Source organism: Littorina saxatilis, linkage group LG17 (assembly GCF_037325665.1).
Source record: "Littorina saxatilis isolate snail1 linkage group LG17, US_GU_Lsax_2.0, whole genome shotgun sequence".
NCBI lineage: Eukaryota > Metazoa > Mollusca > Gastropoda > Littorinimorpha > Littorinidae > Littorina > Littorina saxatilis.
Window position 1 is genome coordinate 11138321 of NC_090261.1, and position 22808 is coordinate 11161128.

General features: G+C 40.5%; 1 protein-coding gene across 24 annotated transcripts in view; it reads left to right on the forward strand.

The window, feature by feature from the left end:
* The window catches only part of LOC138953803 (MAP/microtubule affinity-regulating kinase 3-like), a 51994-nt gene that overhangs the window by 23422 nt on the left and 5764 nt on the right, over positions 1-22808 (forward strand). For 16 of the 24 annotated variants that reach the window (XM_070325710.1, XM_070325713.1, XM_070325726.1 and 13 more), the window contains 9 exons: positions 3769-3917; positions 5131-5244; positions 7024-7140; positions 9442-9680; positions 12065-12217; positions 14989-15219; positions 15949-15960; positions 18155-18229; positions 19569-19637. In XM_070325710.1, coding sequence (XP_070181811.1) covers positions 3769-3917; positions 5131-5244; positions 7024-7140; positions 9442-9680; positions 12065-12217; positions 14989-15219; positions 15949-15960; positions 18155-18229; positions 19569-19637 — 1159 coding nt within the window. The remainder of the gene's footprint in view (positions 1-3768; positions 3918-5130; positions 5245-7023; positions 7141-9441; positions 9681-12064; positions 12218-14988; positions 15220-15948; positions 15961-18154; positions 18230-19568; positions 19638-22808) is intronic. The other 8 variants (XM_070325735.1, XM_070325736.1, XM_070325716.1 and 5 more) reach the window with 7 other exon arrangements.

The window sequence follows — 22808 nt, forward strand, 5'->3', positions numbered from 1 at the left end:
TGTTGTAGCTTTCAGATGAAAAATATAATGGTAAAATACCTTTAAAGAAGAACTGCAACCATTCCCCTTGTTAATAAATACACCAGTAAGTTTATGGATTAAAAATGCTAAAAAATACATTTACAGCCTATGCATATGATTGCTTGTGTGTGTGACTGCATAAATGTATGAATACATGTGTATACAGTATATATATATGGTAATAATACCCATGTGTATCTGTTATATTTGTAATCTACTCTGGTAATTTTTGGCTTGTGTCCAAACTGGATCAATTGTCTTTGATAAATAGTTTTGAATTGTCACAGAAAGTGTTGTACTTTAGCATTTCTAGATTATTTAGTCAAAGTATCAACTGACAGAGCATATCTTTTGCACCTGTTTTAGCTTGATTGATGTGAAAGTGCATGCTTTTCTGTTAATAATGTTTGTGAGCAAAACAAAAGTTGTGAAGCAGATAGCCGTGGCTGTGGATTTGTGTGGTTCAAAATTCAGCATTGCGAAAACCAAAAAGCTTTGATGGTAATGTCTGTTGTTTCTGGGTTTTTTCATCGATGATAGTGCCCAGACTTGGAGTCATGTGTTCAAAATGTAAACATTTGTCATAGTCAGCGACGGAAAAGCTTCCATTCAGTGGTTTGTAAATAATGCCGATTGTCATGGTAACAGAGCAGAGGGGTGCTAAATGTGTGCTTAAAATGTGCATGAATCCCTGTGTGTCTGATGGTGCTAAGTAAGAATGAAACGGAAACAACAAAGCACCATTGTGTTGTGAATTCTTTCAGTCTGTCATATTTTGGATGGTAGATTTTGAGTAATGCTGGTGTTACTGCTAGCAGGCATTTAAAATAGTGGTGTTAGCAGGCATTTAAATTAGAGGTTTTATAGAGGAATCAGGAAGAGAAGAATTTAGAAAAAAAGTCGCGTAAGGCGAAAATACAACATTTAGTCAAGTAGCTGTCGAACTCACAGAATGAAACTGAACGCAATGCAACGCAGCAAGACCGTATACTCGTAGCATCGTCAGTCCACCGCTCACGCCACAGGCAGTGAAATTGACAAGAAGAGCGGGGTAGTAGTTGCGCTGGGAAGGATAGCACGCTTTTCTGTACCTCTCTTCGTTTTAACTTTCTGAGCGTGTTTTTAATCCAAACATATCATATCTATATGTTTTTGGAATCAGGAACCGACAAGGAATAAGATGAAAGTGTTTTTAAATTGATTTGGAAAATTTAATTTTGATAATAATTTTTATATATTTAATTTTCAGAGCTTGTTTTTAATCCGAATATAACATATTTATATGTTTTTGGAATCAGCAAATGATGGAGAATAAGATAAACGTAAATTTGGATCGTTTTATAAAAAACATATTTTTTTTACAATTTTCAGATTTTTAATGACCAAAGTCATTAATTAATTTTTAAGCCACCACGCTGAAATGCAATACCGAAGTCCAGGCTTCGTCGAACATTACCCGACCAAAATTTCAACCAATTTGGTTGAAAAATGAGGGCGTGACAGTGCCGCCTCAACTTTCACGAAAAGCCGGATATGACGTCATCAAAGACATTTATCAAAAAAATGAAAAAATTGTCCGGGGATATCATACCCAGGAACTCTCATGTCAAATTTCATAAAGATCGGTCCAGTAGAATCGCTCTACACACACACACACACAGACAGACACACACACACACACACGCACATACCTCGGCACGGTTGGCCTAGTGGTAAGGCGTCCGCCCCGTGATCGGGAGGTCGTGGGTTCGAACCCCGGCCGGGTCATACCTAAGACTTTAAAATTGGCAATCTAGTGGCTGCTCCGCCTGGCGTCTGGCATTATGGGGTTAGTGCTAGGACTGGTTGGTCCGGTGTCAGAATAATGTGACTGGGTGAGACATGAAGCCTGTGCTGCGACTTCTGTCTTGTGTGTGGCGCACGTTATATGTCAAAGCAGCACCGCCCTGATATGGCCCTACGTGGTCGGCTGGGCGTTAAGCCAACAAACAAACCAAACACGCACATACACCACGACCCTCGTCTCGATTCCCCCCTCTACCTTAAAACATTTAGTCAAAACTTGACTAAATGTAAAAAGTAGAGACAAAAAGCACACAACTAAAAGGATGCTACACAAGGGTTATGTTGCTTCATTTGTCAATGAAGAAAAGCAAGATCTAAGCGGTTAGATTTGTTGTGTGTTCACGAACTGATTTATTTTAACCCGCTTTTGATGGGAGCTGTCACGGTTCTGTATCACCTCTCACCAAAAGGTTGGCTTCAAATTGTACAAAGTAGTAATGCCACCAACAGCTACAGTGTATTTTTGCATTGTAAGTTTAAATCTAAGCAGTATGGTGGAAGAGATGTTCATTAATTTTTCACCTGACTGAAAGAAACGCTTGTTACTGAGTGACAGAGTTATCTGGGAACCTGTCCTGGAAAGAGTTATTGCAGTTTTGTTTGCGCTTGTGAAAATGAAATGGTGTGATAATTTGATACTGCTCACTCATGAGGTCACAGATGCCTAATAGCGCCATATCAGGAAGTTTTGTGTTGTCACAATCAGTGATTATTACAAAATGGACTAAAGTTGTTTGTGGCTTACCTCATTAGCCTATACCTTGCAGTGTTGTCTGTGTCTCCCTCAACCTGTGTTCAGGTGGCATGCATGTACAGGTAAAGGTGTGCTGCTTCTCATCAAACATTGGCATTAACATGCTTTAAGGGCATTTTGCCCATGCATTTTTCTGACCGTATGCAATGTGAAGGAACACAATACTTCATAAAGACATGCTTTCTTAAAAGTTTAGATGTCTTGGATGGTTTGGAAATTAATGTCGATCATGGAAAATAACTTTGTGATTCTGAATGTATAGGAAGAGGACACGAAACTAATGTTTGAAGGAGAGTTAACAGCAATTACTGGACATTTCAGGTTGTTTTGCATAACTAACTTCTCATGAACACCCTCCAGATTTGCAGTTACTGATAAAGAGTCTGCATTAGATGAGTCGCCTACAACCAATCGATAATGACAAAAACTAGAACTTGTGAAAGCAGGAGAGGCCTGGGAATGGTTGCAGTTACAAGGAAAACATAATTTCCTTCTTTCTTGTGAGCCTTAGGAGATTGAGGTTTTCGTACAACAACCAATCGATTTTATTTACATGTATGACAAACACTTAAACTTAAGTTGCAGGAAAAATATTGTTTTGTTCTGACGTGTTAGGCTGAGGAGATTGAGGTTTTCGTACAACCAATCGATTACATGTATGACAAACACTTAAACTTAAGTTGCAGGAAAAATATTGTTTTGTTCTGACGTGTTAGGCCTAGGAGAGTGAGGTTTTCGTACAACAACCAATCGATTTTATTTACATGTATGACAAACACTTAAACTTAAGTTGCAGGAAAAATATTGTTTTGTTCTGACGTGTTAGGCCTAGGAGATTGAGGTTTTCGTACAACAACCAATCGATTTTATTTACATGTATGACAAACACTTAAACTTAAGTTGCAGGAAAAATATTGTTTTGTTCTGACGTGTTAGGCTGAGGAGATTGAGGTTTTAACACTGCAACCAATCATTGAAGACAACTACAAGTCTACAACCGCTAAGTAAAGGTAAGAGAGGTCAGGGAATGGTTGCAGTTACAAAATTCTTACCTGTGAGGCTTAGGACTATGAGACTGATGTTTTGGCATCAGCCATGAACATACCAGCCGACACAATAACTTGCCTGCGTTACCTTGGCGACGGCAGGTACAGGCAGTGCCACCAGCGGAGGCTCCAGCCAGGGTTCTACGCGGCGCCAGAACACCATCGACACTACCACCACCAAGGAGAGCGCGTTGACCGCTCGCATGGCAAAGACGTCTTCCGGAGGATCCGTCTCCACGGAATCCCCCAAGGTAGGCTGTTCGGCGCTGGCCGCTTTTCTCCGCTAGTCATGCTCTCTCGCTCGCTCTCTCTCAGTCTCTTCTTCTTGATGTTGTGCTGGTGTGTTGTGTCTAATGAACTTGTAGAGGTGGGGTTGTAGTGAAAGGCTAGATTATTTTTGTTGGTGGATGCACAGAGAAGGGTGGTAGCGATTCAAGGGGTTGGTTGGTTTCTTTTCTGTTTTTGTTTAATTTTTTTTGTTTACCTCCATTATTTTTTTAAAAATCTGAAATCGCAAAAGTTTTAGTTGTGTTTTTTCTTTGGCCAATGATAGCGCCCCGCTTTCCCCTGCCCGTCCCCCCTCTTCACCTTTTTCCTTTTTGTTTTTGTTTCTTTGGGGTGTGGGGGTTGATTGAAGTTCGTTAAAAAGAGTGAGGTAAGACTGGTTTTGGAAACTGCAGGTAAAATTTGATTATTCAACTATAATTTTTAAGTATTATAAAAAAAATGTAAGACTGAACATAAAGCTGTAAATTCTGCTGGGAAGGGGTACTTTGCTTTCAGTGTTGTAACTTGTATTTCTTTTAGCCCAGTCGTGTCTATAACAGATAGTAGCAGACCTGGAGGGCGAACACATACGACCCTCTACCTAGCTTTGGGGCTTGGTTCTCTTTGTAGTTGAAGAATTATTATTTAGCTTCAAGTTCCACAGCGATTTAAAAACCTCTCTTCTCCAGAATCAGTTTTTACCTTGAGATATTTTATTTTTTTAAGTTTTTTTTTTTATGCAGAAGATTTTGTTTTCTTTTTGTTTCATGAAATGGAACCCCAGATTTTACATACATTCAAGCAGGCATGAGAAAAGGCTTTTTGTGACTTGTTTGAGCGATGCTGTTGATTTGACATTTTGTTTGCAGCATGAGGCTATTTTTGTGAACCTTGAGACTAAGTTCTTGTCTTTGGTTCCGCGGCTGTGCATTTTCTTGACTCTGCTGGCATGCGCCACCATCTTTCTGCCTGTCTGTTGGCCTGAGCATGACCTCACTACAGCAGTGTGCCCTGTGTTGAAATTGAACACTTGCTTAACACTCTTGTAACTCAGCGTGAAATTCCAGATAACACTCACACTGAAAACTGTGTGGAAGAGACCTAATAATTTCTCATGCCTGCACTGTGTAGCTGAGCTGTGTAGAGGTTTTTCCTGCATGTGACATGGCTGCAATAGCGTGTGTCTCTCTCGATTAGACCCAGTCGGGGCGGGCAAGCATGAACCACTCTACGTCGAGCAGTAAAGACTCAATGTCCTCCTCTACTACTCGGCCCAAGACCCCCTCGAAAGGATCCATAGACTCACCAAAGGTAATCAACAGCTCGCAAACCACCGACCTGCGTCTATTTCCATGCAGATTTTTTGTTTCATCCCATTATTTTGATGTGTAGACTTTTTTTTAATGTGAGTTGGACAAATCTGTCTCCACTTCCTTAGTCCATTTTAGGCGAGGGCCTGTGGAACTGTAGGTTGAAAAATAAGAAACTGCATACCCTACCACCAACCCTGATCTAGTGTTCAGACATTTATGATTTGTAAGTGATTATTCCTCCTATCCACTCCGTCCCACTTGCACTCATCACAGCACATATCTTAATGGTGGCTTTGTGAAATTAAAGAAAAAGTAACTAGAATCGTTTTGAGGAAGAAGAAATATGTAAAAAGTGCCCTGGTCCCTTTTTCAACCGGACAGGAACATCAGGATTTTTGTGAAAAAAGTAAATTTACAGCAGCCATAACATCAAAGTAAGTTGAGAGTATAGAAATGCACGTTTGCTGGAAAATGTGAAAACCACCAAAAACAGGCCAACAAGTCCCATGTAATTTTTTCCTTCCAGCTGGTGGCTTCACTGTCACAATCTTTCTTTTTTGTAACAGTTCTTTTGGACTTCGTTGAGTCAAGTGTGTGATTACATTTTACTGGCAATCCCTGATTTTTAATACCAATCTATTTTGCTGAATCTTTGAGTTTGAATAATATCAGTAACTAAAGATTTGTTTGCTAAGAATTCTGTGTTTTTGCACTTCTCATGTGTGTGCTTCTTTTTTTTTTCAATCATCGATTACTTTGTTTTGCTCACATTCATGTAACTACCATCACATTGTGTACATTTTTCAGTTATTCATTTGCGCTGTGCATCTCATTTCTACAGTCCTAGCACACAGCACAGAACACAGTGCTAACGTACTAACCCACAACACACAAGGCATGTAAATATATAGATATACACCAACTTAATTTGCGCTGAAGAAGAATTACATTACTGTATGTTTCATTTGCAAATTTGCTTTGCAAAAAAGACCAGTAGCATCATGAGGCAGAATATGTTGCGAGATGTGTTTCAACGGAAAAGATCGTTGAGTGAAATGGACATTTCAGAAAAATGTCCTGAAAGTTTCACAAAAGAGATAGAAGAATGGAGCTTTCATTTAGCCTAACATTGAGGTCTGAATGTATCGCAAAAGTTTAGCAGGCACTAGAGCAATGCTTTCAGCTATATCTATGGTTTTAAAAAAGTGACCTGGGTATGCAGCAGAATGAACTTCTGTTTTGAACAGGAAGAAGTAAAAGTAAAGGTTATTAAATTTGTGTATGTACATGTAGTTGAAATCAGCATTGCTTTCATTGCTGAAAATTATATGTACCCCAGGAAAAATATAAAGGAAGACATTACAAGGAAAGCTGTGTATCATTTTAGCTTTTGTTGCAAAGAGAACTGGAACCTGAAGAGAAAAGGAAGGAAGTCTTTATGAACTGTCAAGCCTGTAAAAAGTTGCACAGAGATTGTACACAGTTCTGTGGGGTTTTACTTTTGGAACAAAGTAGAGAAGAGGAATATAAGATGTGGAAAGAAGTATGTGAGAGAAGCAAAGGTTACATTTTACTTTTTTTTTTTAATCTCCAAAGTTAGGACAAAATAAGAAAGGTACCGACTGTCTACCAAGAATTCCCCTTCAGGCACCAGGAATGCATACTCATTCATTTGCTAATCACACTATCTTTCACTCATGTTTAATCAAACAACTGTTCATAATCATGATTGACACCGAAAGATTCAGGGCGGTGATTTTGACAATTTTCTCGTTAGATTTCGACTCGAAAGCCTTTGAATCACGCATCGTCTGCGCCGTCTAAAGAAAATTCTGGTACTACATCTACTGGGCGACCCAAGACTGCTTCTTCTAAGGGTTCTGTTGATTCAAAGGTAAACTCAAAGAGGATATCTGGGCCGAGGTGCACGAGAAAGTTGCCAACCGGGTGGGAGCCAACCGTGACGTTGGATTGGTTGAAACTGAGATGTGTTGTGATTTCAACGAATCAAACCCCGCGGTTTGTTCTCTCCTGTTTGGGTGGCACCCACTTTTGGTTCGTGCACCACAGCCCTGGAGACACTAAAACACTAAAACTGTTGAGGACAGTGATTAATATGAACGTTAAGAAAGGAGAAAAGGTAAATAGTATAGTCAGTCCATTGTGCATTTAATCCTGTTCATGCATTGTATGTTATTATTTGGGTTCAGTTGGGTTAAGCTTGGTTTGGTTTTCCCCGTGTACTTTTTATATATTCCTTTATTTGCAGCTTTTGTGTACATATATATTCTGGGGGGAGGGCAGTCAACACAAGTGTATTTGTTATACTTAAACTCCCAAGTGGTTTTAAGGTATACAGTGTACTATCCTTGTGGCACAACCAATCATGTTGATAACTACAGATGTGGCCAGGCTGTTATGTGGGATAGAACCATCCTTCCACTTGATAACTACAGATGTGGCCAGGCTGTTATGTGGGATAGAACCATCCTTCCACTTGGTCGTGGACCACAAATCAACAGCCTGGCAAACTGGAATTTTTTGCTGAATTAAATTCACAGATTTACACAGGTGTCTTCTTCTTCTTCTTCTGCGTTCGTGGGCTGAAACTCCCAAGTACACTCGTGTTTTTTGCACGAGTGGAATTTTACATGTATGACCGTTTTTTACCCCGCCATTTAGGCAGCCATACGCCGCTTTCGGAGGAAGCATGCTGGGTATTTTCGTGTTTCTATAACCCACCGAACTCTGACATGGATTACAGGATCTTTTTCGTGCGCACTTGGTCTTGTGCTTGCGTGTACACACGGGGGTGTTTGGACACCGAGGAGAGTCTGCACACAAAGTTGACTCTGAGAAATAAATCTCTCGTCGAACGTGGGGACGAACTCACGCTGACAGCGGCCAACTGGATACAAATCCAGCGCGCTACCGACTGAGCTACATCCCCGCCCTACACAGGTGTCATTTAACTTTTTTTTGACAAAAATTCCCACTATGCACAGAAAGCAGCCAAGCTGTACATTTTTGGTATGTGTCCAAGTGGAACGATGTCGTTATCCCATGTAACAGCCTGACCAGATTTGTGGTAATGAACATGCTGGTGTACAGTACACAGCAAGGATCTTACCTTTAACATTTAGTAGGCGTTCAGTAACTGTGGTAAAGCGGTGATTTTTTTTGTCAGCTAATAATTGGTATTTGTTCATTAACTAATATGGATTCGAATTATTTAATGGTCAGTTCACAAAAGATGTGAATAAGTTAATCAGTACTATTGTAGCATGTAATAAACCTAATGATTATTTGATAAAGTTTTGAAGGAAAAAATATGAGTTAAAAAGTGGGGGGTTGTTTCATGATTATCATCAGCATGTTTGCCATAAAAGACAGCTTAAACAAAAAGGGTTGCCTGCCTGGGTTTGTTATGGTGAAATATAGTGCATGTCATTAACAAGCACACAGCATGTCTTGCATGAGGTTCTTTCGCTGTTGATATGCATTTGGGCTGGTTTTGCTGAATTGTTAATATGTGTCAATATTGTAGAGACTCTTCATACTTGTCTGTCCCGTGGACAGTGCTATTTTCTCCAGTCTTTCATTGTTAGGTTTTCTTCCATTCATCATCACTTGGTGGAGATGATGATAATTTTTGTTGTGTTTATTTCTGATAAGTTACTAGCATTGATTACCTATGTTCTAACAGTCTACTTCACAGATTGATAAAAGGAATTTTAGCATGCTTCTAATGTGAAATTTGAAAATTGTCAACACTACAGGGGTGAGGGTCATAAAGCAGCAAGACTAATATGTGCTTGTATCTGCAGCGTAAATTGTAAATCTTGCCTCTTGCTTGAATGGGAATCTGAACACACACACACATATATATATATGTATATAAAAAAAAAAGCTGTTCTAACTCTAATGTTGTTTGTTTTTTCAGAAGAAAAACCCCCACATGTACAGTGGGAATCTGGTGTGGTTGTTTGGCTTGTATTTATTGCTTAATTGCTTAGCACTCTTTCTTGGGTAGCGTACGTCACATACAAAAGGAATCCTTCTCAATCAGATAATTAGTGATATAATCAAGGAAAAATACCCATATATAAAAAAAATATCTGGACAAGGAATTCTACGATGTACCTTTTACCAGTGTTGTTGCCTGACCGTGCCGTCACTGTGTTTTCCACAACAGATCACACCCTCTGGCACGCGAGCCACAATGCCAGTTCGGAAAACTCCACACCCCCCTGGGTCAGCCCCCGCCTCCGCCCCCACCACTTCTGCCTCTGCGTCGTCGGCCGCCAAGAACTCTGTCATGTCCCACAGTCACAGCACGGGCATCCCCCGGCGAAGCACCTTCAGTCCGGGCGATAATCGCTCACAGACCGCTGTCGATAAGCCCCGGACCACCAATGGCCAGGATATTCGAAGGTGAGGATGAGCTGTTGTCGTCGTATATGTGTGGTGTTTGATTTGTGAATGTTCTGTACTAATGGCCAGAATATCAGAAGGTGAGGGAGAGCTGTTGTCGTCGTATACAGCCTGTTCCAAAAGAAACGCAACCAACCTGTTTGCAAAATCAAAGTGCAAAATTTATTTTGCAAATAATATTTCATGAAGTTACATACGTGACGACATAGGGACAACTCAAGTTTCAACTGAGCTGGCAATACAGTAGAAAATAGCAGTGACTTCTTCAGCTGGACTGACGGCAGAATGCCTCGTTTGTCTAAAAATGAAAGAGAGCGTGCTATTGGCATGCTTGCCGCTGGCCAAACGGCCCAAGCAGTCAGTCAGGTCATGAAAAGATTTGGAAATGTACCAAAAATGAAATATGTAACTTCATGAAATATTATTTGCAAAAGAAACGCTGGTGGAGGACACATCCGTTATTAAACGCAGAAAAGACAGCTGCGTCAGAAAAGGGACATAAATTTTGCTTCAATTGTCATTGTTTTCCACTTTTATTGTTAAACCTGTTTTGTTCCACATGTTGTGATTTGGAAATGTACCAAAAATGAAATATGTAACTTCATGAAATATTATTTGCGAAATAAATTTTGCACTTTGATTTTGGAAACAGGTTGGTTGCGTTTCTTTTGGAACAGGCTGTATGTGTGGTGTTTGATTTGTGAATGTTCTGTACTAATGGCCAGGATATCAGAAGGTGAGCAGACATGGGATTCTTCCGTAAATTTACGGAATTCCGTAAATGTTTAGGCTTCAGGGATCATTCTTGAGATTCGTGCAAATCTGCTGAGAAAATTTTGGGGTATATGTAGGTATAGACCCAAGTTTTTCGGCCGGTCCGCTGATCGCGACGCTCCATTCCATACTATTCTTGAACGGTTGGTTCCTAAAACGGTCAGACTGTTGCTGGTCGATCCGTATGGGAACGCGCTCTTTGTCTCCTACAGTCACCGTTTCAACGTAGCTATCGGGGATTCAGTATAAGCATACCGTATGAGAATGATTCGGCGCCATTTTTACATCGCTTCGAGCCACCTGCCAAAATGATGAGGAAGCTAAAGCGAGACGAAACCGTTCTAGCCCGGGAAATTGACCAGCAGAAGTACAAGAAAAATCTCTGGAGATTCGACTGGCTCGATGAAGTTGTATCATTGAGCTGGAAATACGAGAAAGGCCAGAAGACACAAGACTTGAAACTGAAAGTTGGCGATGCTTTTGCTAAAATCAACTTGCCGGGAAAAGCTCAGTGCACTTTGTGCAACGATGTTAATGTTATCAACTACGGCTCCAATGGAAAGACTGCCCTCAAAAGCCACTTGAAAAACAACAAGCACCTGACTATCCTGAAAACCCAGTCGGGTAATCGGTCACTGGGGTCGTTTGGCACCGACAAGGTAAGAACATTGAAACCACACCGTCACACGCCACCACCACCCCCCCCCCCCCCCCACCCCCGCCTCTCTCTCTCTCTCTCTCTCTCTCTCTCTCTCTCTCTCTCTCTTTCTCTCTCTTTCTCCTCCTTATTTAGAGTCTTAGCGTAACATTAATTTGAGAAACATGGGAAGGAAGAGAAAAGGGGGGGGGGGGGGGGGCTATGATTAAGCTGAAATATGCATTTCAGGGCCATTTTTGTGTGTCTAAAACACGAAAAACCTTCAGCCAGACCCCGACCAGGGGTGTTGCCCCTGGACCCTACTGGGGGCCTTCTGCGGCCCCCAGACCCCCACCTTCTTTTTCCTTAATCATCACTTTTTCGGAATCCCATGTCTGGTGGGGAAGAGCTGTTGTCCTCGTATATGTGTGGTGTTTGATTTGTGAATGTTTTGTACTAATGGCCAGGATATCAGAAGGTGAGGGAGAGCTGTTGTCGTCGTATATGTGTGGTGTTTGATTTGTGAATGTTTTGTACTAATGGCCAGGATATCAGAAGGTGAGGGAGAGCTGTTGTCGTCGTATATGTGTGGTGTTTGATTTGTGAATGTTTTGTACTAATGGCCAGGATATCAGAAGGTGAGGGTGAGCTGTTGTCGTCGTTGCATGTGTGGTGTTTGATTGATGATTGTTTTCTTTGGTGTTTTGTTCAGGAAGAAGTAATCTTTTGGGCAGTGAAAGAGGCACAGGGAAAGTGGATTTCGAACAGTAAATTGCTTTTTAATTTAAAGTCCAACTCTCAACTTTCTTTCTGTTGCAGGAAAATATTCTTGTAGCGCTTGGGACTGTTTAGTCAGCCCAAAAACTTGAAGTCCTGATTGAAAAGTAATGCTTTTTTCTGTCTTTCAGTCATTTGCCAAAGTGTTCAAGCCGAGTTTGCAATCCAACTGATACCTGTGTCTCTTGTGTTTCAGTCATTTACCAAACTCTACCAGCGCCACGTCGGATGTGACGTCAGCACCTGCAGCACGACCCAAGGGTCACGCCAAGTCTGCCAGCATGTCGCAATCATCGCGTGTCACTGACTTGCCACCCCTCACCAGCGGTGACGCTGAGTACAGGCCCACGTAAGTCTCTCACTTCTTACTGGCTTTAGATGAAAATCAGTGGAATCCCCCATAAAATACCCTGTTTTCTCAGGTTTTCTGTGTATATCCTCTGTAAACTGACCCACATTTTATGATTCACTCCATTTTAACCCCTTCACTGCCACAGTATAACAGCATTATCCGAACGGTCTATGGGAAAGAAATGTGTTTAGAACCCCTACAAGTACTTGGACAGTGGTTACCTCCCATTTAGTTTTCAGAAATGTCCTGAAATGTTGTTGACACAAATCCCACGTATGAGATACGGTTATGGGCGTAGGACAAACCGAAAATGACCACGTATTACATACGGGGTGGGCAGTGAAGGGGTTAAGACCTTATTTTTGACTCACATGCGAAGCAAAAGTGAGTCTATGTACTCACCCGAGTCGTCCGTCCGTCCGTCCGTCCGTCCGTCCGTCCGTCCGGACGTCCGTCCGTCCGGAAAACTTTAACGTTGGATATTTCTTGGACACTATTCAGTCTATCAGTACCAAATTTGGCAAGATGGTGTATGATGACAAGGCCCCAAAAAACATACATAGCATCTTGACCTTGCTTCAAGGTCAAGGTCGCAGGGGCCATAAATGTTGCCTAAAAACCAGCTATTTTTCACATTTTTCCCATTTTCTCTGAAGTTTTTGAGATTCAATACCTCACCTATATATGATATATAGGGCAAAGTAAGCCCCACCTTTTGATACCAGTTTGGTTTACCTTGCTTCAAGGTCAAGGTCACAGGAGCTCTTCAAAGTTGGATTGTATACATATTTTGAAGTGACCTTGACCCTGAACTATGGAAGATAACTGTTTCAAACTTAAAAATTATGTGGGGCACATGTTATGCTTTCATCATGAGACACATTTGGTCACATATGATCAAGGTCAAGGTCACTTTGACCCTTATGAAATGTGACCAAAATAAGGTAGTGAACCACTAAAAGTGACCATATCTCATGGTAGAAAGAGCCAATAAGCACCATTGTACTTCCTATGTCTTGAATTAACAGCTTTGTGCTGCATGACCTTGGATGACCTTGACCTTGGGTCAAGGTCACATGTATTTTGGTAGGAAAAATGTGTAAAGCATGTGAGTCGTATGGGCTTTGCCCTTCTTGTTTCAGATTTTTGTGAGGTCTTGTAAAAGGGGTTCCGCTGTGCTCTTTAAGCGGAATTGAATAGTTTTTAGTGACCAGGTTCTTGCTGGGTGTAATTGTTTCTTTCTCTCCTGGCTGGACTAGCATGGCCTTATATTCAGGCATGGGAATTGTCCGCCGAAAGGCAAATTTCCGCCGATTATTTTGTTGTTGTTCCGCTGAAAAATAAATGGAGGAGGCTTAAATGGTTCTGAAAACTGAATTTAATGGCAAACTTGGAGCTCAGATGACACCAAATTGCACTATTTTGGGTTCTTTGGAGAGAAAAAAATGCCGGACCCCTTTAACTCATTCGCTGCGCAGCTAAATTTCCCCTGTGTTCCCTGCCAACGCGCGATTTAGAGCCATTTTGAAAAAAATATTAAAAATCAACAACACAAGATAACCTTACATACCTTATGTTTTTGCAAAGTTTGAAACTTACTCTTTTAGAAAATATATGAAACATTTGAAAGTACATACCTTTTGTTGTCTTCATATCCACGCAAAATATCCAATTTGAAGCAAAACAAAAAAACTTTCTACGTCATGGGTTCATCATACACAATGTCATGATCGACACTTGCATTGCCCGAATCATCACCCAAATGATCGTCCATTGGCACAAAATCGTCACCAGAATCTAAAATATCATCTCCACTATCATCATCACTGAGGTCAAGATCAGAACCGTACTGAATAACACGTTCTAGCACTCTTTTCAAGTTACTACGTCTCAGCAGAACGATCCGCCATCTTGGAAAAGTCAAAACACGTGGGTCGCACACCGTCAACAAAATTTTTATTAATCCCAACAATTTAAGGGAAGGAACTGTTTACAGTGAATGGTACCACTGTAGACAGATAGAAGTTCATTGCAGGGGTTGTTTCCCTTGGTCAGCAGGACCGTTTACACCGTTAAAAATTCGTGATATCCGTCGGAACTCAAGTGCCGGCACGCAGCCAACGCTAAACACAGGTGTCGGAATTCCAGTTCCGACGCGCAGCGAATGAGTTAAGTAAGGCTAGACGCTTCGCGCCATCAAATTTGATATTACTTACAAATGTTCAGCCTTTTTTACTTTTTTCAATTCCCATGCCTGTGTATTTGAAGCACTCTATCATCCTATAGTGGTAGCTGCAATGTGAGACCCCTCCAATGAGAGGACACCTCCCAGTAAAAAAAACCCACATGCAGTCACTTTGACTATTATTTTTAACAAATTATACCTGTCATGACAGACCACCTGCAATGTAGGGACACTTTCAGCTGGTCCCCAGGGTGTCCTTTCATCACAGGTACCACGGTATTACTATGGAGGATTCTTTCAGGACTTTGAGCATAGCTTTTTAGTACTACATCCCAGCCTGCTGAAGAAGGAAAACAACGCATAAGCTGGGAACTGTCCTCTTTGATCTGTGCAAGAGGGTAGTCTCAGCAACCACATCTTAAACAGTTTCCTAGGCAAATTTAGGTTATACAGAAACACAGTGACTGAGGGGAACAATGTGTTGATACATCAAATCAAGTCTGGTGGTGTAAGCAGTCATAAAAGGCATTTGAAGTGACTTGCAGCGTGTGATAGCATACACATACTGTGTGCTTTCTTGCAGGACGGCACCAGGCAAGTCTCTGGCTGTCTCCCCCAGCTCTAAAGGTGCCAACTTGCAGCGAGGCACGGTAGCTCGCAACACATTCCATGGGAAAGACACTCGGCGCCAGGTCCAAAGTCCATACAACGGCCCCGGCGGTGCCCCCTCCCACACCGTCGACACCTCCGCCATGGGGCCGGGGGGAGGCCGACCCTCCTTTTTCAACAGAATCACACAGAAGTTCAGTCGCAGGTGAGGACACTTGTCTGTCTTTGGTGAAGGGGGTTTGTGTGTGTTTTTTGAATATGGGAGTGTTTCTGAGTCTTTCTGGTTATCTTCTTTATGAGCTGTCTGTGAAGCATGATTCTGAGGGTGCTATGATTAACTGCAGTTTGTGCTTTGGGACATTCACAGCATTCAGGAAATAATGTGTGATACTGATAGTACATATTTGAAGCAGAAAGATTAAACTATTCTTGTCTGTCAGCTTATTAAGCAGTTCATGTATGACAGCTTTTAGTAAAATCCTAGCTAGGTTGACAGAGATATGAATGTGTAAAGCTACAGAGCTTTCGATGTTGTACCATACTGATATTGAATTTCTTGACATTGTGCCCTCCCTCTCTACGCAAACTTTTTGTAACATTGATTTTCTCTAGATTATGCTTTGCTGTCCCTTTACAAAAATGTGAAATTTAGGAATCAAACTTTTTTGACCCTATAACATTGGTGCATGAATTTCATTACACTAACATACTTCTGCTAATGAGGTAACATAAGATATGTGATACAGATGTACATGTATAGATGAGAAACGTGTATGTGCGTATTAAATTGACTTGTCTACACAAATACAATAACTCTTAGGAGAGGTTCATTTTTGACTTTTCAGTCATTCATAATATTTCTTTCTATTTTTTATAACCTGAATATTTCCAATTTAAAAAATATGAATTTTTCTTTTCCATTTTCTCAAATCAGTCCTGGAATGAGGTATTGAGTTTTCAAGTTTTTTGGTGTCTTGTGCATTTTTTGTCTACACTTTTTTTCCCCTTGAATTTTATGCTTACTTTGGCTGACCTGAAACGTAATTAGACTAATGAGGCATTAGGGCCAAGCGCTGTGTGTTGACGTACGTAATTGTGTTCACTGATTGGTGCGAGAGGGTGCTCACACATTTGTTGAGTGTTGGTTATTAGGGCACAGAAAGTACATGTTGTTAACCTCTGGGTATGTTGGTTAGTGTGGACTGTGATTGTGTGCCAAGTGGCTGGCTGTGCTCATTTCTGTGTGGTGGCAATGTTGAAGAGGTGGTAATATTGGTGATAGCTTCTGCCAGCGTAGATGTCATAGATGTCAGTATGCGCTAGCTATCCCTGCCCAGCCTTGGTGTACAATTTTAAGCTAGGGATGGCATGAGCTAAAGTGTAATGTTTATGAAAAAAGGGAGAGGATTTGAATGGTAAAATCAGGACAGATTTCGTCCATTTGTGCATGAGTAAATGTTAAAGTTAATATAACAAGGATATTGGACAACAGGCAGTGCATTTGAACAAGTGATAAGTATGAAGAACATGGACCCAAAACTCTGTAATTGTCTTGATTTTATAGCTGCCCTCAACAACCAGAACTATAAGGGATAAAAAGAACAAAAGAAAAGGATTTAGACTGTGAGACAAAAGCCTGTAGAGTGTCCCTGGTTTTTAGTTTGTACCCAGTGTTTCTGTCTGTCTCTGCGCTCGCCTGCTAGCTTTACTTCTCTCTTCAGAAGCAATCTTCAGCTAGAGAGGTAATTTTTGCATGTTGCAGTTTAAGCGCACGTTTTCTTACATCGCAGTCTGTTTCTTATCTTACAACAGACTTGCGCTTTTTATTTGAAGTAAAAAAAAATCAGAAGCAAAACCAACATAAAAGAAAAGAAAAGAATTGTTTTGATCGCATCTTTGATTTCACTGATTTGAAGTAGCATTTATTCTGCAAGAAATAGGTTGTGCAGAATGAGCAATATTATAACTATCTGTGATAGGTTGTTCAGAATGAGCAATATTATAACTATCTGTGTACATTAAACTGCATCAAATGATCACTCCGTTCAGTTTCGTTCATTGGCTAGCATGCAAAAATTTCCTGTTGAAAACTTTAAAAATACATGTAGTTACATGTATTTACATGTTGGCATGCTGTGCTTGTTTGTAATTTTGCGTTGTCTTTTTTTTTTTGTTCCCACATTATTTATTTGAAGCTTTAGAATTTACTGTTGGGTATATCTGAGCTTTGTGTGTTACCCATGGTTTGCAGTATAAAATAATCATTTAAATGGATACTTAACAGATTAAAGAGACAGTCACCAATTTTTGTGTTTAACTTCTAACAGTTTGCTGTAGAATCATCCAGCCGTAGGATAAGTTTGCTTTAACCATATCCGGATGTGTGACAAAAAGAAATGTGTGACATAGTTTCACCAACGAGAGTGTTTCTTTGTTTCTTATTTTCAGTATTTGTGAGATAAAAGGTCATAAGTTTATGACAAGAAACTGAAAGTTTTTTGTTATACCTTTGAAAAAAGTGTTTTCCACCTTATAAATGTGCGTTTCCAGACGAAAAGTTCTAAGATACTAGATAGATTACACCTACCACTCTGTCTTTTCTACGTAATTTTTGTTTGTTAAAACCAGCAGTGATAGCACTTTTGAAAGTTAATTTTGAAGAAAATGTGACTGTCCCTTTCATTTGATATGTAGTCTCGTCTTGTAGATTTATATTCTTGCTTTCTCATAGCCGATGACCTTGTCTCATACTTTGTTGTCGGAAGCTCAAGATTCTAGATCATTAGCGCTGTGGTATTTCATATCAGTTATAGATGTTAATGTCTTCCTGGTGCTTCCTTTCACAATATGAATTGTGAACAACTTAGTCTGCACAGAACATTTGAATGTCCGGAAGAGTACTAGAATAATTGTATGTGCATGTCAAGATGAAACTTTACTTAAACTTTACATATCTATGTTTCTTTTCATTCGTATCGTTTTGTTTGTGTTTGAAGTGTTTTGCAGAAATACTGAGCTGTTACAGTGTTAGCTCAGGTTTTCGTTTCATCTTTATTTCAGTCCAGTTTTGATATTTTTCTGATTAACTTGCACCAAAGTTTGTTGAGAAATGTTCTAATGCTAGCATGATTTCCGTACAGTGGTACCTGCGATGAAAGGACTCCCTGGGGACCGGCCAAAACTGGCCCTACATTGCAGGTGGCCTGTCATGACAGGTATAATTTGATTGAGATCATAGAACAAGAGAAAACAGAAGGTGTCCTTTATAGGGAGGTGTCCTCTCATTAGAGAGGCCACACATCGCAGGTACCGCTGTGTTGCATCTGAGAAAAAAAATTACCTTTTTTTCATACCATTGCCATGTGATAAAACTCTTATGTGAGCTCTTGCTTTCTACTTTGGGCTAATTGTACTGGTATTTATTAGGCTGGCACATCACTTTTTAGGTGAATTGCGTTTGTCAGGGGAGTTAAATGGATAGACATAATATTCCTGATCAAACTCATTAACTCAACATTAGCTTAAAAACATCTCTAGAATCATTGTTTCATTCCCCTTGATCAAAAATCTATGAGACTGTTGAAAGTGAAAACAAATGGTATCGTGGCATGAAATGTCTTGATCACCCTTGTTGTGCTAAGTGGATAGATAATATGAAGTAAAGAAAACAAAGAATTCGTAGCTTGCAGTCCTCTGGGTTTTTTTTATTCACAATGTTTTTCATGCACAACCATCCATCAGTGTTTGTTGTCCTTGCATGGACACACCTGTTATATTACCCCCATAACAGTCCTGTGTACAGTCATAGTGTTCAGTTACTATTGGAGATAAGCTTTTAAGTACATTTTTGCTGCAGCAGCAATGTTCAGATGTTTATACTGGTCATGTGCACGGTAGAGCCTGTTATAATGCGGTGGAAATGTATGCTGAGTTTACACTCTTTATTATTTTAGTCCTTTGGCATTCTCATTGCAATATCACCCATGGCTTACAACCTTCACTCCTGTTTGAAAATCTCTCTGAACTGTGATTAAGTATATAAATCCACTACTGGCAAAAGCTTATACTGTGCACATTTCATTTCTGCTGTAAATGGTTGCAAGAATATCAAGAAGTGGTGGTACTTGAGAGAATTGTAAGAATTTGAATTTCTAATATATTTTATTTTCATATAATATACATCATTATTGCCTATCAGGGCAATGTATCTGTGACACACACACCTACACACACACACATGCCTACACACACATACGCATACACACGCACACATACAGCTCTTTACATGGGTTTCAAATATCCATTCATTATCTTTTTCCAATGCAACATCCCAACCCCCAGCCCTTATTGTTCTCCCTCTTCTCTTGACTACCGACCACATTTTGTCATTACCTAGATGCGTGTGTGTCCTCAGTGTTTGTGGTGTGTGTGTGAGAGAAAAGTGCTTTATGACTGGCTTACAGTGTTCTGTGTGTGTTTGTGCCTGTGCTAACTAACCCCAGTGTGTGAGATGGCGCATTTGAGTGATTGACATGTGAGAACCCCCATTTTCAGAACTGAATCAGGATTACAGTATTCTCCCCACCTGTCAGCCTCGGCCACCGGGCGACCCAGGCATCCTCAGTGAGTACCCTACTATGCTTCCCCTCTCCCCCCCTCAAGGCTCCGCCCACTATTCTAATAGAGCCCCGCCCACTTTATTTCATCAGAGCTCCGCCCACTTTTCTGTTACAGCCCCGCCCACTTTATTTCATCAGAGCTCCGCCCACTTTTTTTTATTTTTATCAGATCTCTGCCCACACTGCTAAGTCCGCCCACCTTACAGTTACAGGCCCCGCCCTTATATAGACCCCGCCCACCCATCCCCATGACTTTGCGCTTTTGCATCTTTGACCTGCTCAGATGTACATTTTCTTGCTAAAGTGGACAACAGATGTACATTTTCTTGCTAAAGTGGACAACATTCCAAATGTACCTTGATAATAAACCATGGGAAGAAATGTTTCTCAGATTTATGGAAAAAGTTTACTTATATCCTGAGGATATGCAGAGGCATGTCACAACAGCTTGCTTTTTAGCCCTGGCTTCCATAATGCTGTTTGTCAGTGCTATTGTTTGTCAGTGCTGTGATGCAGTAGAGTGAATGCTCCTGTGCTGTGATTCTATTTTGGGGCTGAGCAGTAAAGTTAAGCTTGTAATTGATGCCACAGTGACCTCTGTGCTGCATGCAGTATACAAATACAGTCTGGAGCGAACCTATATGATCATTGGGAGAGATATAAATATGCACCCTTGATCTAGAAAGTATGGTCAAGCAAATAAACGCAAAATGTGGGGATTGGTGCGATAACACGTTGTGGAAAAGCCTATGACCCTCTTTTCTGTTGAAGTTTTCAGCTGAGCTGGACTTTGTTTTATTGAACCAAAACTAGAGGAAACTGATTCTCTGAGTTTCATTTTTTTTGGTTTAAAAACTGAGATGAAACAGATTCTACGAGTCCAGTTTCAAAACTGTAAATGATTCTCTGAGGCCAGTTTTTCCCGTTTAAAAACTGAGAAGACTGATTTTCTTAGTCCAGTTTTCTGTTTCAATTCATTTCCTTATTTTTTTTTGGCGCCATACCTCATGAAATCATCTTTATCGTACAGTAAACTCATGCTAGTCCTGTTAGCTCTAGTCCTAGTCATGCGTGCATGCAGAGCGCTTTGATCAGCTTGGAGTTCCAGCCAACTAGCCGTGTTTGACAGAGCTCCAAACCTTTGCAAGCATGAACGCTTTTGAAATGCATGACTTGTGAGCAGTTACCAGCTGAAGGGGGTGGCTTCTAAAACTTATTCGCTCACGTCACAAGTCAAGTTACAGGCTTCTGTAGGGGGTGCAAACAACTGTGACGTATAGCGCAGATGTGACTTTTTGTTGCATGGCCTTCAACTAGAGAATTTGATGAACAGCTTTCTCTGACTTGTAGCCAGAAGAGTATTTTTTAGCTCAGGTGAGGTATTAGACGCTATGCAATTCAGCGTTAGAAGTGCAAGGCAAGGCAAGCTGGTATTGACATAGTCTCTGTTTCAATGTCTTCAACCTGTGATAAGTGACCATGTTTTGTGATTGGTCTGTTAAGTGATTCATGTTTGAGTTCAGAGTTACCCCCCGCCCACTTCATTCATGTGTCATATGCACATGCAGTCCATGACTTCCCTTCAGCAGCACTTTGTGAATATTCTTACCACACCCAAATCCTTGCACTCTGTTATTTCTCTGTCTCTCCAACTTGTTATTGTTATTTTTCTGCCCCACCCTCCATCCCTATGAGAAACTGGAAAGTTTGAAAACATAGATATTATACGTTATTTGCGTGTTTGACCAAAATATGACATTTTACACAGATGGAGACAGTCAGTGTTCCTCCGAAACCGCGCTAGCGATCAAGGTGAACAATGACTGTCGAGATCTGTGTAAAATGTCATATTTTGGTCAAAAACGCAAATAACATTTATGTATCGATCGAATTCCTTTCAGGTACTATGACTTTGTTGTTGTTTTGACGATTGAACGAGCCCGGGCACACACACATGCAATCAAACACATAAGCTTCATATTTGGGCGTTTCAGGTTGACCGAAACTTCAAAGGAACTACAAAACACACGTCATGTACTGACTTTGTTGTTGTTTTGACATTGAACAGCACACACACATGCAATCAAACACATGACGTACGTGTGTTTTGTAGTTCCTTTAAAGTTTTGGTCAACCTGAAACGCCCAATTATAAAGTTTTGTAGGCCTCTGACGTCACATGGCTCAAAGAAGGGAAATCCAATGTCCAATCGATACATATTCCATTAATCCTGTTCCTTTTCTGCCTTTGATTACATGATTCTTTTTATTATATCATGTATAATTATGTATATTCATTATTATGTCTGGAACATTTGTCTCGTGTGATTTCTTCTGTGTTTTAAGAGAAGTAAGGAATAACATTAGAATCTAATCGCTGAAGGCTCGGTTAGAAGGGATAACAAAGAACAGCGTTCTAAACCGCATTTAATATCTTTAGACTGTTTACACCCCTGTGTCATGTCATCGTTACATTTACTCCAGCTGTGTTCCAGCACATGGGGAAGCATGAACAGTTTGGGGACAGACGGGGACAAAATAATATTCAATACAGAGGGATTGCATGCATGCATTCATATGTTGGCTTAGAAATAACATGGATACCCTGCTAACCTTGAACAAGAAAGAAGCTTTGATTTATTTCCCCATAGTACATGTACATATAAAATACATATCTTCTGCCAAATGGAACTTGGTTTGGTTTTGGATTGTAAAAGCAACTGCAAAATATGCATGTATCCATATATCTCACAGATATCCTGTACTCAATGCACATCTTTCAGTTTGTGTATGGTGCTACTTCTTTTCTTTAAAATGGCTCTTTTCTTACACTGGACAGGAATGAATGAAAACTAAACATATTACTCCCGCAAAATAATCAACCATGCAAAGGAAATGCATGACAAAACAGCTGTCCTGTTTCAGAAGAAGGAAAAGATCCTCAACAGTCAATTTTCCAACACTCAAGTGCAGGCTCTTTAAGCTTAAGCATTCTCTTTGCATACCCTCTCGCCAGAAAAGTATACTTAAAACTCTACGATTTCCTTTCTGCCTTAATTTTTCAGGGCATACAGTATCTAGGTCTGATTGGTTGACATTGAGATTTGTGATCATTTCAACCAATCAGACCCCGCGGTTGGCTCCCGCCCTTTTGGGGGGCTTCCACTTTTGCTTTG